Raw genomic sequence first — 14,873 nt, forward strand, 5'->3', positions numbered from 1 at the left:
GGTGGCAAGGTTGATATTGTGAAGCAACTGCCCTAAATTTACCTAGAAAGACATGAAAAGGATTCAAGAAACTTGTTTTAAGTTTACTCCCCCTCCCCCCCCCCCAATAAATCTAGAAAAGTCTCCTAAAGCTGAATATACGCAGCATAACTTTTGCTGCCAACTGTAATAATTTTCTCAGCTTGTACATTTTACATCCATATGCAATCCATATGCAAAGCACCAAGTATATGGTCAGAACCCGGACCAATGCAGTCATATGGTCAGAACCTTGACCAATGCAGTCATATGGTCAGAACCCGGACCAATGCAGTCATATGGTCAGAACCCGGACCAATGCAGTCATATGGTCAGAACCCGGACCAATGCAGTCATATGGTCAGAACCCGGACCAATGCAGTCATATGGTCAGAACCCGGACCAATGCAGTCATATGGTCAGAACCCGGACCAATGCAGTATATGGTCAGAACCTGGACCAATGCAGTATATGGTCAGAACCTGGACCAATGCAGTATATGGTCAGAACCTGGACCAATGCAGTATATGGTCAGAACCTGGACCAATGCAGTATATGGTCAGGGTCAGAACCTGGACCAATGCAGTATATTGTCAGAACCTAGACCAATGCAATCATATGGTCAGAACCCAATCCCGACCAATGCAGTATATGGGTCAGAACCCCATTGACCAATGGTTTTATACATAGAAAAATTGCCTGCGGGGAGGACTCATTTCTCAAATTTTTTTTATTTTTTATTTTAACTATAGTCCTAAGAACAAAGGCAATTAGTTGCAACCAGCTACCTTCCTGTTGTACCCAATAATGGCAAATTGCTGTCACAGACCGTTCCTGCTGCTTCATGTCAGAGCAGCTCTTCCTCTTCTGCTCTGTTGACAGGATGAGACTGCGGACGTTATGCTGATTGACTGCCCGCATGATGCTGGCAGTCACTGCCCATCCACAGAGCAGAGCGGAAGAGAATATGCTGCCTTGTTGGTGAAATCAGTGGAAACTGTATAGCCAGTATGTGGTTAGGAGCAAAGAAAAAAAAATAAATAAATAAGTTTGTGCACAGCTCCTGCACAAAAGTTGTTTCAAAGTGAAAACTTCTTTAAAAACCATACCATTTTATTACGATTGGCAAAACATAATTAAAATAGGGCACAGATTTAAGCGTTTCGAGCATGAACCGCTTAGTCATTGGCTATGCGAGCGTTTCGCCCTCTAAACACTTACACCTGTGCTCAATATTTGCTTTGCCAATACTAAACTAAAATTTAAATTTTTTTAAACATTTTTTCATCTAGGAACCGGCCCAGGATTATTTCCTTGCTCCGCATGCCTCTTATCACAATTATCCAGACTTTGTGAGCTGAAGATTATGATGCTTTTTTCCCCTTTGCAGAATCTGTCTGCGCTCACTCTGTGTGAAACGGGCAGGTAGTTAGCCCCAAAAAAATAAAATATGAAATAGTCCCAGACAACCCCTTTTAAATTTAGTGGGTGCATTAAAGGGAACCTGTCACCCGATTTGTCCCGTATAAGCTGCGGCCACCACTGAGCTCTTCTATACAGTATTCTAGAAAGCCGGGACTAACAAGCAATACCGGTATATGCTGCAACTTTATTTTTTTTTAACTGTAAGTGTCCAATTTAGGAAAAAAGTAAGGTGCAGGGCACAGATCAAGGTGGACCCATCCCACGCAACCTTTCAAATACAGCCATTGTATCGGCCAAGCTAATAATCATAAGAATGCAACCCATCACTTCCCCAGAAACTAAAGGCATCATGGAGACATAAGGCATTTCCTGGAAGACAGACAGGATTGTTTTTGATCCACCTTACAGGCTCCTTTTTTGTACCTCCCTTTTAAAATGAACAAAAAGGTGGCCGACAGGATATTGGTCTTCCTTCAGATAGGGATCAGATTTAATAAGAGGCTTCAAGACAAGATTAGAGGAGCCTGTTTGTTTCCAATTTAATCATTTTAAACAGCATTAAAGCAGACAGTTTTATTACCATGTAAAATGTGTTATATAATTTACAAAATATATAAAATACGTAGGATTACAGTATACATAGAGCCCATAATAAAAAAAAAAGGCATATGGGAACCAATACTTTCCATGCATAATGCATGCAAATACTTAAAAAGAAGGGACTCCGCCATTTCTGTGCTACGTCCCTCCAACTTTGTGAGCTTGGCAAGTTCTAGATGCATCTGCGGATTCACAATCCTTCTTAAAAAAAAAAAAAATAAAAATTAAAATATTAGTTGGAAAGATTCAAGATTTCTTCCAACGGAATGTTTATATAATTGTCCTAAGGTTCCAAACCGAAGAGGAGATCTTAAGCAACCATGTTGATGGACAAGACATCCTAGGATTGTGTACTGAGACGCTGTCATTGTCTACATTGACCAGCTAACTAAATTTAGAGCTTTCAGAAATATAAAAAAAAACAAAAAACAGTTTTCACAAGTAAACATAAGTTACTGTAAACCTTTTAAATATTTGCACAAAAATGATACAAATTTATTTACAGAGTGAAAAACTGGGTCAAGAAACAGTAAGAAAACATTTGATGCTTCAAACTGTCGTCATCAATTTTAGCGACCCGGATCGAAAGCGAAGAATTTTCTTCTTAAGATTGTGTGAAGCTTTTATTTTGACAAAGGCCTTGGCTGTGGTTTGGAGGTCAGCAGCTGTGGCCGCCTGCATGGGTAGAGTATGGACAAACTGAGACCAAATAAGTCCTCCGCTCTCATCCGTGTCGCTTGACGTTGTACTCTCGCCAACAAATTCCACCTCACTTAAACTGGACTCGCTGTCCCCAAAACAGTTTGTGGTGTAGTTGCTCTGTTCATCTTCACTGGTGTCTACAACAGTGGAATGAAACAGAGACTCGCATTCTGCAGAATACTCAGAGTCACTTGCCATGTAGGCATAGGGGCTGGCATACGGAAGAGGTACCTGACTGTAAACTCCAAGCATCTCTCTCTGGTTTCGCCGTCTTGCTCTGCGTAAAGCTTCCTCATACGATATCTCAGCTGATGATTTCCACCTTCGATAATCTCCTCTTTTATGTCTAGGCTTGGCCAAAACCACATCTTTTGCATGTCCATGAGGCCTACTGCCAGACTTACTTCCCCCAGGACCTTTAACTACAATACCAGTCTCTACTTGCGAATGGACAATCTTCTTACCTCTCGGAGAAACTTTCCTAACTTTTTTAGTTGCCTCCAAGTCATCTGGAAACCTACATTTCTTTGTGACGACCTTCCCCTTTTCCTTCAACGTTTGAGAGCCATGATCCATAACATTCTGTAAATTTGACTTGTGTTTTAAGGTTGAGCTCTTAACAAGCTTCACATTTTTGGTACTTTTATGTAGTTTAACACCCTGTTGTTGTGCAGGAATATAGTGTGCGTTGACCAACAGTCCTTCATCCAAGCTTTGAGAGGAGGATCCTTCACTCTTAAAGTCTAATGGAGGTCTCTCGTCATGAGATGAACCATGGTAAGAGTTAATTGTATTTTTGGGAGAAATCCTTTTTGGCTGTGGCACAATTTTAATCTCCTGAGGAAGAGAGACAATAGAGAGTGGTTCCTTGGGGGATCCATTACAAAGTGGATTGGAAATAATGGGGAAAAGATTGCCGGAAGGATTGGGGTTTACGAATATTTCCTTTGGGATATTCGACGTTCCAACCAAAGGGTTTCGTCCAAGATTTAAACAGACGGACTTCATAGAGTTTCGCGAATTGTTTTGGCTTTGAGGTTCATTAATATTACCTGGCTGGTAACTTTGCACTGAAGGCATCTTTTTACTTTCCAGCTGTTCGCTTTGAGATTCTTTAGCGCACTGTTTAAGAGGCGGGTAAGTGCTATTATCCACAGAGGTTATTCCAGAGGAATGTAAACATGGCTGTTTAGGATTCTTCATGTTAGTGGTGCCGTTATGAGAGATGACAGTCTGTTTGACACATATACTCCCGTGTCGTAAAATACTTTTGCCTGGGTCTACATTGACACTCGTTCTGGGTTTGTTAGTCCGTATTGGGTGTGCCTTTTTCTGAATTATACCTAAAATGTACCCATCCAATTTTTTACTGGAAGGTAGAGGAGCAGGACACAAACTGTTCTGTTGTTGAAACGATTCTTCATGTTTTAGGGAAACCAGTTCGGGCACTAAACAGTCATTCATGTCCGCTCCCATTTCACCCTCTTCCTCCACTTTTACGGTACTCATCATGGATAACAAAAACATAGGACTCTGCACTGCCACGGCATGAAGAGGGCTTGGATATCTGTAGACATCGTTGCCGTTTTTGGAGACGAGATCACACTGATACTTGGGATGTACATCAGCAACAACTTCAGTGGTATTAGAATGGGGTGCCGAAAAAGACCGGCGCACTGTGCCAGTGCCTTCACTTTGGCCTTCTCTGTAGTCCAACCATTCGAAGAAGTCATCTGGAATAAAGAAAATATAAAATTTTACAACTCACATTTAATAAAAAAAATTCTAGAAACAGGACAGTCTGTAAACATTGGACACTTTTTTGACTTGTCTATAAAAAAAAGAAATAAATTTAAAAAGGCATCAGCGAATCTTTTTGAGGCTGGCGAATTTATTCAGGTTATTTTGACTAATTATTTCACAGTTTAAAGGCCGTAGACATGGATCACGTATACTTAATGATTTATTAGGGTGCGTGCTTACGATCAGTGTTTGCAGCGTTTTGGACGCACTATGCTTCAGTTGCGTCCAAAACACTACGTTCTACAGTACAAGCTCAGTGGATGGATTTCTAGAAATCCTGTGCCCACTGAGTTTTTTCCACAGCATACACTGACCTGCGGTGCAGCTTTCCAGACCGCAGCATGTCAATTGTTTGCTGCGGAATTGCATGCATCCTCCGTAGGGAGAACACAAGTGAAAGACCGCAGCGCACTGAACGCTTGATCGTGGGTACAAGCAGCTGCGGTCTCCTGCGGAGGAGACTTGCAGCCCCGCAGGTCATGACCCGCTGCGTCCAGGACACAGCAACTCCTCATCGTGTGCACATACCCTTATTGTTTTATAATGGGTCTGTAAAAGACACTACTCACAGAAAGTTAGGGATATTTGGCTTTTGGGCAAAATTTATATAAAACAAAAAAGTTCCCTCTACAGTGATATTTTATGACAGTCGGGCATTTAAGTATCAAATGCCCGACTATCAAAAAAAAAAAAAAAAAAAAACCAATGGTAATTTTCTCATCTCAAACTATTTATCAAAACAAAAGCCAACACCAGTGCTGCGTCTACCCCCCCAAATGTCAATGTCTCAATAACTTGTCATGTGGCCTTGAGCATCAATTACATCTGTCAATGACGCCTCCTGCTGGTCACAAGTGAAGTTATTTCCTGTGTAGGCCAGTATCCAACTCTTCTTGAAGGGCGGCCCTCAGGTCATTGAGGTTCTGTGGTACACAGTTACGGCTTCTACACTGATTTAGCTGATCCAATAGGTTTTCTATGGGATTCAGGTCTGGAGAGAGTGCAGGCTGCTCCATTTGAGGTACCTCAGGTCTACAGCAGCCGTTCCCTAATGATGCAACGTCAATGAGTAGGCGCATTGTTGTCCATCAAGGTGAAATTCGGCTGGTGTTGTTCATGCAGAGGCACAATGACTAATGATGTTATTCCAGTAGTAGGGGCTGTCACTGTACCATTCACAAAGTGTTGGGCAGTTCTGTACTGACTAGATTCACCTGCCCAGACTAACACCACCAAAGGCTCATCTGGTAACAGTGGCTGATTCATAGAGCTTTCCTTGATGTCATTAGCAGCCATCATTCCTGCTCAGCGCGAATCAAATTTCATCAGTGACCAGTACTGAGGCCACTGGTCCCTCATCCAGCGTAAATGCTCCGTGTGCCTGGTGTCGTGGTCAGGTACCTTGCAGGTAATCTAGTACGCAGACCACGCTGATATACACAGTTTTGAATGGTCTGACACCACGCTGATTTACATGGTATTCAATGGTCTGATGTGACACTTGGGTGCCTCTCACCTCCCTTAAATGTGCCTGGATGTGTGTGATATTCATTATCTGGTTTTGAAGAACATGGTTCACAATGAAGCAGTCATCAGTGTGGGATGTGGCCAAAGGACGTCCACTTCTCTGCCTTTCTGCGACTCTTCCAGTCTCTCTGTAGCTCTGTACAACCTGCTGGTGACACTCTGTGACGCTCTAAGCTTAGTGGCCTCTTCCATCTGAGATCACCCTGCTTTAAGCCTCACAATGGTGCGGTACTGCGAATCAATTGTTAGGTGTAGTCTTGGTCTCATGATGTCAAAATGTGAACAGCATAATGAGGACTGTTTAAATACCATTTCTAATTGAACCCCAACATTAATTGGGCGATTCATGGATTAAACACGTGAATTTTGCCATTAAGCTCCTAGTTAGAGAACAGCAAGTTGTGTAAAAAGTCCTGAAACATTAAACAACTTTTGAACGCACATGTCCAACCGTTCATAGAAGGTCACAATAAGTTCACCGGGAAAGGTTAGAGTGCATTTTAGGAGCATCCTGAAATTTCACCCAAAAGTCAAAAACGTTCTAGACACAACCAAAAAGGAAAAAGGAAAAGGAATAGGAGAACCCACAAGAAAAACCTTACCTGCTGATCTTGGTTGACCATCTGGGATGTTTAATGACGCTTCGAGGGGGCTGCAAAAGCAGGTGCTGGACTGACAGCTGGATAAACATTCACTGAAGACAGAGTTTGAGGAATTAGAGAGAGATCCCGATGTCCCATCACTCAACTCATAAAATCCTGGGAAAAAAAAAAAAATACTTATATAAAGAGAAAACTCATTGCAGATGCACAATTAAAATTGCTACCGACTTCATATATAGTCATGGTTGAAACCACAAACTATCCGGGGGTCAGGAATTGGCCTGGAGTACACCATTACAAGCGAGCATGTCTAAAGAGAAGGATTACAACCTCACGTGCAAATAAAGCTCACTTGTTATTGGGGTTTCAGCATTTCAAGAAAGGCTTGAAAATTTAAGTTACCTGAACTGGGGCGGCTGTCGGTTTCCAAATGCTCTTCAGTCGTCTTTTCCACATCAATTTTTAAGTCATTTATCTGTTTGTCAAGCTCATGTAGTTGAGTTAGTAAGCCAGCATCTCTCTTCCTCAGGCAATTCTGGGAAAAATATATAAAAAAGTCAAATATATAAATAGGTGGGAAAAAAAATAAATAGATAATAAACAGACGGCTAGTTGGACGGACGGCTAGATAGATGCCAAATACAGACATAGAACTTTTTGAAAACTGAAGTTGGAGGAGAACCAGATACCACATCTAAGCACAAATGTGTAGATAGTTAAATGGATGCATGGCTAGATGGCTGGATGAATGGACTGAATGGATGGCTAGATAGTTGGATGCATGGCTAGATAGTTGGATGCATGGATGCATGCATGGCTAGATGGATGGATGCATGGCTAGATGGATGGATGGATGGATGGCTAGATGGATGGATGGATGGATGGCTAGATGGATGGATGGATGGATGGCTAGATGGATGGATGGATGGATGGCTAGATGGATGGATGGATGGATGGCTAGATGGATGGATGGATGGATGGCTAGATGGATGGATGGATGGATGGCTAGATGGATGGATGGCTAGATGGATGGATGGATGGCTAGATGGATGGATGGATGGCTAGATGGATGGATGGATGGCTAGATGGATGGATGGATGGATGCATGGCTAGATGGCTGGATAAATGGACTGAATGGATGGCTAGATAGTTGGATGCATGGCTAGATAGTTGGATGCATGGATGCATGCATGGCTAGATGGCTAGATGGATGGATGCATGGCTAGATGGATGGATGCATGGCTAGATGGATGGATGGATGCATGGCTAGATGGATGGATGGATGCATGGCTAGATGGATGGATGGATGGATGCATGGCTAGATGGATGGATGGATGGCTAGATGGATGGATGGATGGATGCATGGCTAGATGGATGGATGGATGGATGCATGGCTAGATGGATGGATGGATGGATGCATGGCTAGATGGATGGATGGATGGCTAGATGGATGGATGGATGGATGCATGGCTAGATGGATGGATGGATGGCTAGATGGATGGATGGATGGATGGCTAGATGGATGGATGGATGGATGGCTAGATGGATGGATGGATGGCTAGATGGATGGATGGATGGATGCATGGCTAGATGGATGGATGGATGGCTAGATGGATGGATGCATGGATGCATGGCTAGATGGATGGATGCATGGCTAGATGGATGGATGGATGGATGGATGCATGGCTAGATGGATGGATGCATGGCTAGATGGATGGATGGATGGATGGCTAGATGGATGGATGGATGGATGGCTAGATGGATGGATGGATGGATGGCTAGATGGATGGATGGCTAGATGGATGGATGCATGGCTAGATGGATGGATGGATGGCTAGATGGATGGATGGATGGATGCATGGCTAGATGGATGGATGGATGGCTAGATGGATGGATGGATGGATGCATGGCTAGATGGATGGATGGATGGCTAGATGGATGGATGCATGGATGCATGGCTAGATGGATGGATGCATGGCTAGATGGATGGATGCATGGATGCATGGCTAGATGGATGGATGCACGGATGCATGGCTAGATGGATGGATGCACGGCTAGATGCATGGCTAGATGGATGGATGCATGGCTAGATGCATGGCTAGATGGATGGATGCATGGCTAGATGCATGGCTAGATGGATGGATGCATGGCTAGATGCATGGCTAGATGGATGGATGCATGGCTAGATGCATGGCTAGATGGATGGATGCATGGCTAGATGCATGGCTAGATGGATGGATGCATGGCTTGATGCATGGCTAGATGGATGGATGCATGGCTAGATGCATGGCTAGATGGATGGATGCATGGCTAGATGCATGGCTAGATGGATGGATGCATGGCTAGATGCATGGCTAGATGGATGGATGCATGGCTAGATGGATGGCTAGATGGATGGATGCATGGCTAGATGGATGGCTAGATGGATGGATGCATGGCTAGATGGATGGATGCATGGCTAGATGCATGGCTAGATGGATGGATGCATGGCTAGATGGATAGTTGGTTGGATGGATAGATAGATGCATGGCTAGATAGCTAGCTGGATGGATGCATGACTGGATGGATGGATGGATGACTAGATAGTTGGATGGATGGATGGATGGATGGATGGATGGATGGATGGATGACTAGATGGATGGATGGATGACTAGATGGATGGATGGATGACTAGATGGATGGATAGATGGATGGATGGATGACTAGATAGATGGATGGATGGATGGATGGATGACTAGATAGATGGATGGATGGATGGATGGATGACTAGATGGATGGATGGATGGATGGATGACTAGATGGATGGATGGATGGATGGATGGATGGATGGATGACTAGATAGATAGATGGATGCAAAATACAGACATCTATAACTGTTGGATGAGAACCAGATACCACATCTAAAGAGAGCAAAAATGTCTGCCCTATAGTGTGGCGCTGAATGTACAAGTCACTGTACATGGTGGTTAACTACAGCGACGTGGCATTTTAGGCATTTTTAGCCCATTATTGTATATTTGTAACAAACATTTATCCTAAACAAGCATTGGGCAGCAGGATATAGACTTTAGCATCTTGCCCACAACTCTATAGCTGTAATAAAGCAATTATAGATGATGATGGTAAGATCTATAGCAACACCGAACAGAAAGGGGGGGGGGGGTATTTAGATGATAGGGGGGATTCCCCAGTTAAATAAATTCCCCCTACAAACTTTATATGTGGGGGAAACATCTTTTTGATCCATTTCTACACAGTGGCACCATATGGCAGCACACAGTGTCTGCAGCTTGTAAGTTCAGAGCCGCAGGGGGTACTATCTGCCTCCATACAGCCTCCGCTATGTGCGCAATTCCCAGATTCCTTTTTATTCATCCGACTGTTACACTTTGCGTTGACTACATTGTCGCAAAATCCGTCAAATGTAAAAAAATAAAAAATAAAATAATAAATAATAATAATAATAATAATAATAATAATAATAATAATAATAATAATAAAGCTGCTTGTTTTTAGGGATCTAAAATTGATTATTGCAAGTGACAAATCAATCCTAGACTAAAGGAGCTGATTGTCTTCTGTTTGCCCTCCTTTCAGCTGACACAGGACCCCATTGATAGAAGTGCCTAGGGCAAACAGGCTGAGGAGTCTTATTGCCAAGATTGGAGCTGACGCCAAGTGTCCTGCACCCATGAGCGCCCCCTGGTGGCTGTACTGTGTTCATAGCAATTTTTTTTTCTTCTTTTACTCCACTAATCAAAGAGTCTGCAATTTAACAAAAAGATCCCAAATCCGTTACCCCAAGACAATATCAATGGCCTCAAGATACGACTCCCACAGCATGTGCTATACGACTTATTGAGAAAAATAATCTTAGATGGTATACTAGAGGCACAAATCCCTGCAATGGTCATATTACAGTCTGCCTGGCTTTATCAGCTCGCTGGGCGTCAGTGCGACCCTCCGGATTACATGGGGAACAACTGAAGGATCATGTAGGGACAGAGTGTCATTGAGAAGGCACATTATACAGCCACGAATACCTACACTACCCCAAGAATATCCCAAACCCCAACTCCCCACCCCTCCCCCACACATGTCAAAAATACCCCAAACCCCAACTCCCCACCCCTCCCCCACACATGACAAGAATACCCCAAACCCCAACTCCCCACCCCTCCCCCACACATGACAAGAATACCCCAAACCCCAACTCCCCACCCCTCCCCCACACATGACAATCAGCACCTACTGCCTCACCTGGCTTTAATCCTCAAGGAGACAATTGAAGTAATCAGTTTGTCTCTGGAGGAATATGCTGATATTGTATACATCCCTTTGTTAATGAAATGCAGACCTCTACACAAATCCTAGCAATCCAGCCACAATGTATCCTCTATTTGTATCCTCTATTTGTATCCTCTATTTGTATCCTCTATTTGTATCCTCTATTTGTATCCTCTATTTGTATCCTCTATTTGTATCCTCTATTTGTATCCTCTATTTACAGACTACAAATATTTACACCCACTAAATAAAAGCATTGGGTACACTGATGCCTTTCCTAAATGTTCCTGGGTATGCCATGTTCCTAGAAGACCTCGCATATCTGGGTGGGTTTACGGACACCGGCCTTTCCCACCCAAAGTGAATTCTGACAGTAATGGGACATATATTCCAAATTCTACTGGATCCACTTATACCTTGGGGTCTACAGCATTCACCCCCCACCCCCAAAGAAGAAGTCTTATGTAAAATACACACAACACACAGACCCCCATCCTACTGCATGAAATGCTCTGCAACAATTACATTATGGCATACAAGCCCCTCTGTACAGCAAGAGCCCAGCATTGTATTAACCCCTTCTTGTAAGCCCCCAATTTATAGTACAGAGACCCCAAGACAGCATGTGCCTCCTACTGTAAGACCCCAACATTTTTTCTTTCAAAGAACCTATTAAAGTGTACACCCCCTCCAATATAATATACCCCCCCCCCTAACTTATGGCATGGGGGGTCCGGATACTGTGGATTCTATAAGACCCCAGGGTACTATAGCATTATTTTCTATGACCGAGAGATCCTAATACAGTGCCTGGCTGCTCCAGACAGACCCCAGTATTGACTCACCCCCTCCCCCAATATGGTATATATCACCTTTCTAATGCATTGGGGTCCCAATACCGTGTATACCCCATCCTGTAAGACCCAGGGTACTATAGCATTATTTTCTAGGACAGAGAGATCCAAATAGGGTTTGGCTGCTCCAGAAAGACCCCAGTATTGTATTAACCCCTTCGTGTAAGCCCCCTGTTTATAGCACAGAGACCATAAAACAGCAGGAGCCTCCTACTCTAAAAATCCAATGAGTGTATAATATTATATATATATATATATATACATACATATACACATATATATATTATATATATATATATATATATATATATATATATATATATATATATATATATATATATATATATATATATATATATATATATATATATATATATATATATATATATATATATATATATATAAAAAATCCATTAGAGTGTACCCCCAACCCAATATAGTATATCCCCCTCTCTTATGCATGGGGGTCCAGATACTGTGTATAACCCATTTTTAAAGACCCTAGTGTACTATATCATTGTTTTCTATGACAGACCTCCTAATAGTGTATGGCTGCTCCAGAAAATACTCCAGTATTGTACCCCCATTAATATAATATATCCCCCCTCTCATGTATGGGGGTCTACATGCTGTGTATACCTCATCCTGTGAGAGCACAGTGTACTATATCATTGCTTTTTATGACAGATCCTAATGCAGTGTATGTCTTCTCCAGAAAGACCCCAGTATTTTATCCCCCCCTGTATGGTATATACCCCATTCTGTAAGACCCAAGTGTACTATATCATTGTTTTATATTACAGACATCCTAATGCAGAGTATGGCTGCCTCAGAAAGACCCCAGTATTGTATCCCCCCTCCCCATATAGTATATACTCCATTCTGTAAGACCCCAGTGTACTATATCATTGTTTTCTGACAGAGATCCAAATGCAGTGTATGTCTGCTCCAGTAAGCCCCCAGCACTATGCAGCCCCCTGTATAGTATATACCCCATTCTGTAAGCCCCCAGCACTGTGCAGCCCCCTGTATAGTATATACTGTATATACCCCATTCTGTAAGCCCCCAGCACTGTGCAGCCCCCTGTATATACCCCATTCTGTAAGACCCCAGCGCTGTGCAGCCCCCTGTATAGTATATACTGTATATACCCCATTCTGTAAGCCCCCAGCACTGTGCAGCCCCCTGTATATACCCCATTCTGTAAGCCCCCAGCACTGTGCAGCCCCCTGTATAGTATATACTGTATATACCCCATTCTGTAAGCCCCCAGCACTGTGCAGCCCCCTGTATATACCCCATTCTGTAAGCCCCCAGCACTGTGCAGCCCCCTGTATATACCCCATTCTGTAAGACCCCAGCGCTGTGCAGCCCCCTGTATAGTATATACTGTATATACCCCATTCTGTAAGCCCCCAGCACTGTGCAGCCCCCTGTATATACCCCATTCTGTAAGCCCCCAGCACTGTGCAGCCCCCTGTATAGTATATACTGTATATACCCCATTCTGTAAGCCCCCAGCACTGTGCAGCCCCCTGTATATACCCCATTCTGTAAGCCCCCAGCGCTGTGCAGCCCCCTGTATATACCCCATTCTGTAAGCCCCCAAGCGCTGTGCAGCCCCCTGTATATACCCCATTCTGTAAGCCCCCAGCGCTGTGCAGCCCCCTGTATATACCCCATTCTGTAAGCCCCCAGCGCTGTGCAGCCCCCTGTATATACCCCATTCTGTAAGCCCCCAGCGCTGTGCAGCCCCCTGTATATACCCCATTCTGTAAGCCCCCAGCGCTGTGCAGCCCCCTGTATAGTATATAGTGTAAGCCCCCAGCAGTGTGCAGCCCCCTGTATAGTATATAGTGTAAGCCCCCAGCAGTGTGCAGCCCCCTGTATAGTATATAGTGTAAGCCCCCAGCAGTGTGCAGCCCCCTGTATAGTATATACTGTATATACCCCATTCTGTAAGCCCCCAGCAGTGTGCAGCCCCCTGTATAGTATATAGTGTAAGCCCCCAGCACTGTGCAGCCCCCTGTACAGTATATAGTGTAAGCCCCCAGCAGTGTGCAGCCCCCTGTACAGTATATAGTGTAAGCCCCCAGCAGTGTGCAGCCCCCTGTATAGTATATAGTGTAAGCCCCCTGTCCAGCACACTCAGCGCTCGCTTCCCTCAGACATACCAATTGCTTCTTGAGCAGCAGGATGTTCTCCTCCAGGAACCTTTCCTCCAGACTCCGGGGACCCTCGCCTTTGCTCACAGGGGCCCCTCCAGGGCTGAGCGCCGCCTTCACCAGGACCTCCTGCCGGTGGCGCAGGTGTGCCAGCTCCCCCAGCCCGGCCAGGGTGGCCTCCAGGCGCTCCCGGGTCCGCTGGCGCTCGGACTCAGCCTCACACTTATCCCTGCGCCTTGGGGAGCTCTCCTTGGGCAGATCAGAGGTGGCTACAAGAGGCTTCATCCTGGGAAGCCCAGAGGCAAAGCTACACCATCCACAGATGCCACAAATCCTGCGACTGTGCAACTCCACGCGATCAATCAGGGTCTTGTCTGCAGCATATTGCACCCTCCTGCTCGTCTCCTCCAGGAGCTGCCTGTCACAGCCCCACAGGGCTCTCACCTCCTCTGTGCTCTCCAAACTCTGTCCTTCTGCAGAGCAGCGCTCAGCCCAGCTAAGTAATCAGAGCTGTGATGTCAGAGTCCTGCCCCTCCATCCCCCTCCATCTCCACACAGAGGGGACAACTCCATGCACTGCCTCTGCAGAGTGTGGCCAGTGTGCACACAGAAGAGGGCCCCTGTGCAAGGACTGGATATGGCCCCCTGCAGCCCAAAAACGCATCATTCCTCCTGCTCTGGAGAGGATAGTGGCCCCCTTACCTCTTAGCCCCCATGTCCAAGATTAATATATGGACCCTTTGCAGACCAAGACCCCAAAAAAATGCAAAATTGCACCTACTTTGGAGATGGTAATGGCCCCTTTACTAATTGGGCCCCTGTGCAAAGACAATATATTGACCCATTGCAGCCCAAGACCCCATAAAAATGCAAAATTGCACCTTTGGAG

General features: G+C 44.5%; 1 protein-coding gene across 1 annotated transcript; it reads right to left on the reverse strand.

The window, feature by feature from the left end:
• Positions 1–1,957: 1,957 nt before the first annotated feature.
• On the reverse strand, positions 1,958–14,470 carry DACT1 (dishevelled binding antagonist of beta catenin 1). The gene is made up of 4 exons (XM_075330702.1): positions 13,994–14,470; positions 7,080–7,212; positions 6,678–6,833; positions 1,958–4,478 (listed from the first exon to the last, which is right to left on the reverse strand). Exons 1-4 carry the CDS (start codon positions 14,267–14,269, stop codon positions 2,593–2,595), a joined length of 2,451 nt encoding a protein of 816 aa, XP_075186817.1. The 5' UTR covers positions 14,270–14,470; the 3' UTR covers positions 1,958–2,592.
• Positions 14,471–14,873: the final 403 nt, after the last annotated feature.

The sequence above is a fragment of the Anomaloglossus baeobatrachus genome, chromosome 12, assembly GCF_048569485.1.
Source record: "Anomaloglossus baeobatrachus isolate aAnoBae1 chromosome 12, aAnoBae1.hap1, whole genome shotgun sequence".
NCBI classification, from domain to species: domain Eukaryota; kingdom Metazoa; phylum Chordata; class Amphibia; order Anura; family Aromobatidae; genus Anomaloglossus; species Anomaloglossus baeobatrachus.

Coding starts and splice junctions, on each gene's coding strand:
- DACT1 (XM_075330702.1), bottom strand. CDS start 14,269: ATGAAGCCTCTTGTAGCCACCTCTGATCTGCCCAAGGAGAGCTCCCCA. Junction 7,213..13,993: donor TGCTGCTCAAGAAGCAATTG/GTATGTCTGAGG, acceptor TATTTTTCCCAG/AATTGCCTGAGGAAGAGAGA. Junction 6,834..7,079: donor CGACAGCCGCCCCAGTTCAG/GTAACTTAAATT, acceptor TTTTTTTCCCAG/GATTTTATGAGTTGAGTGAT.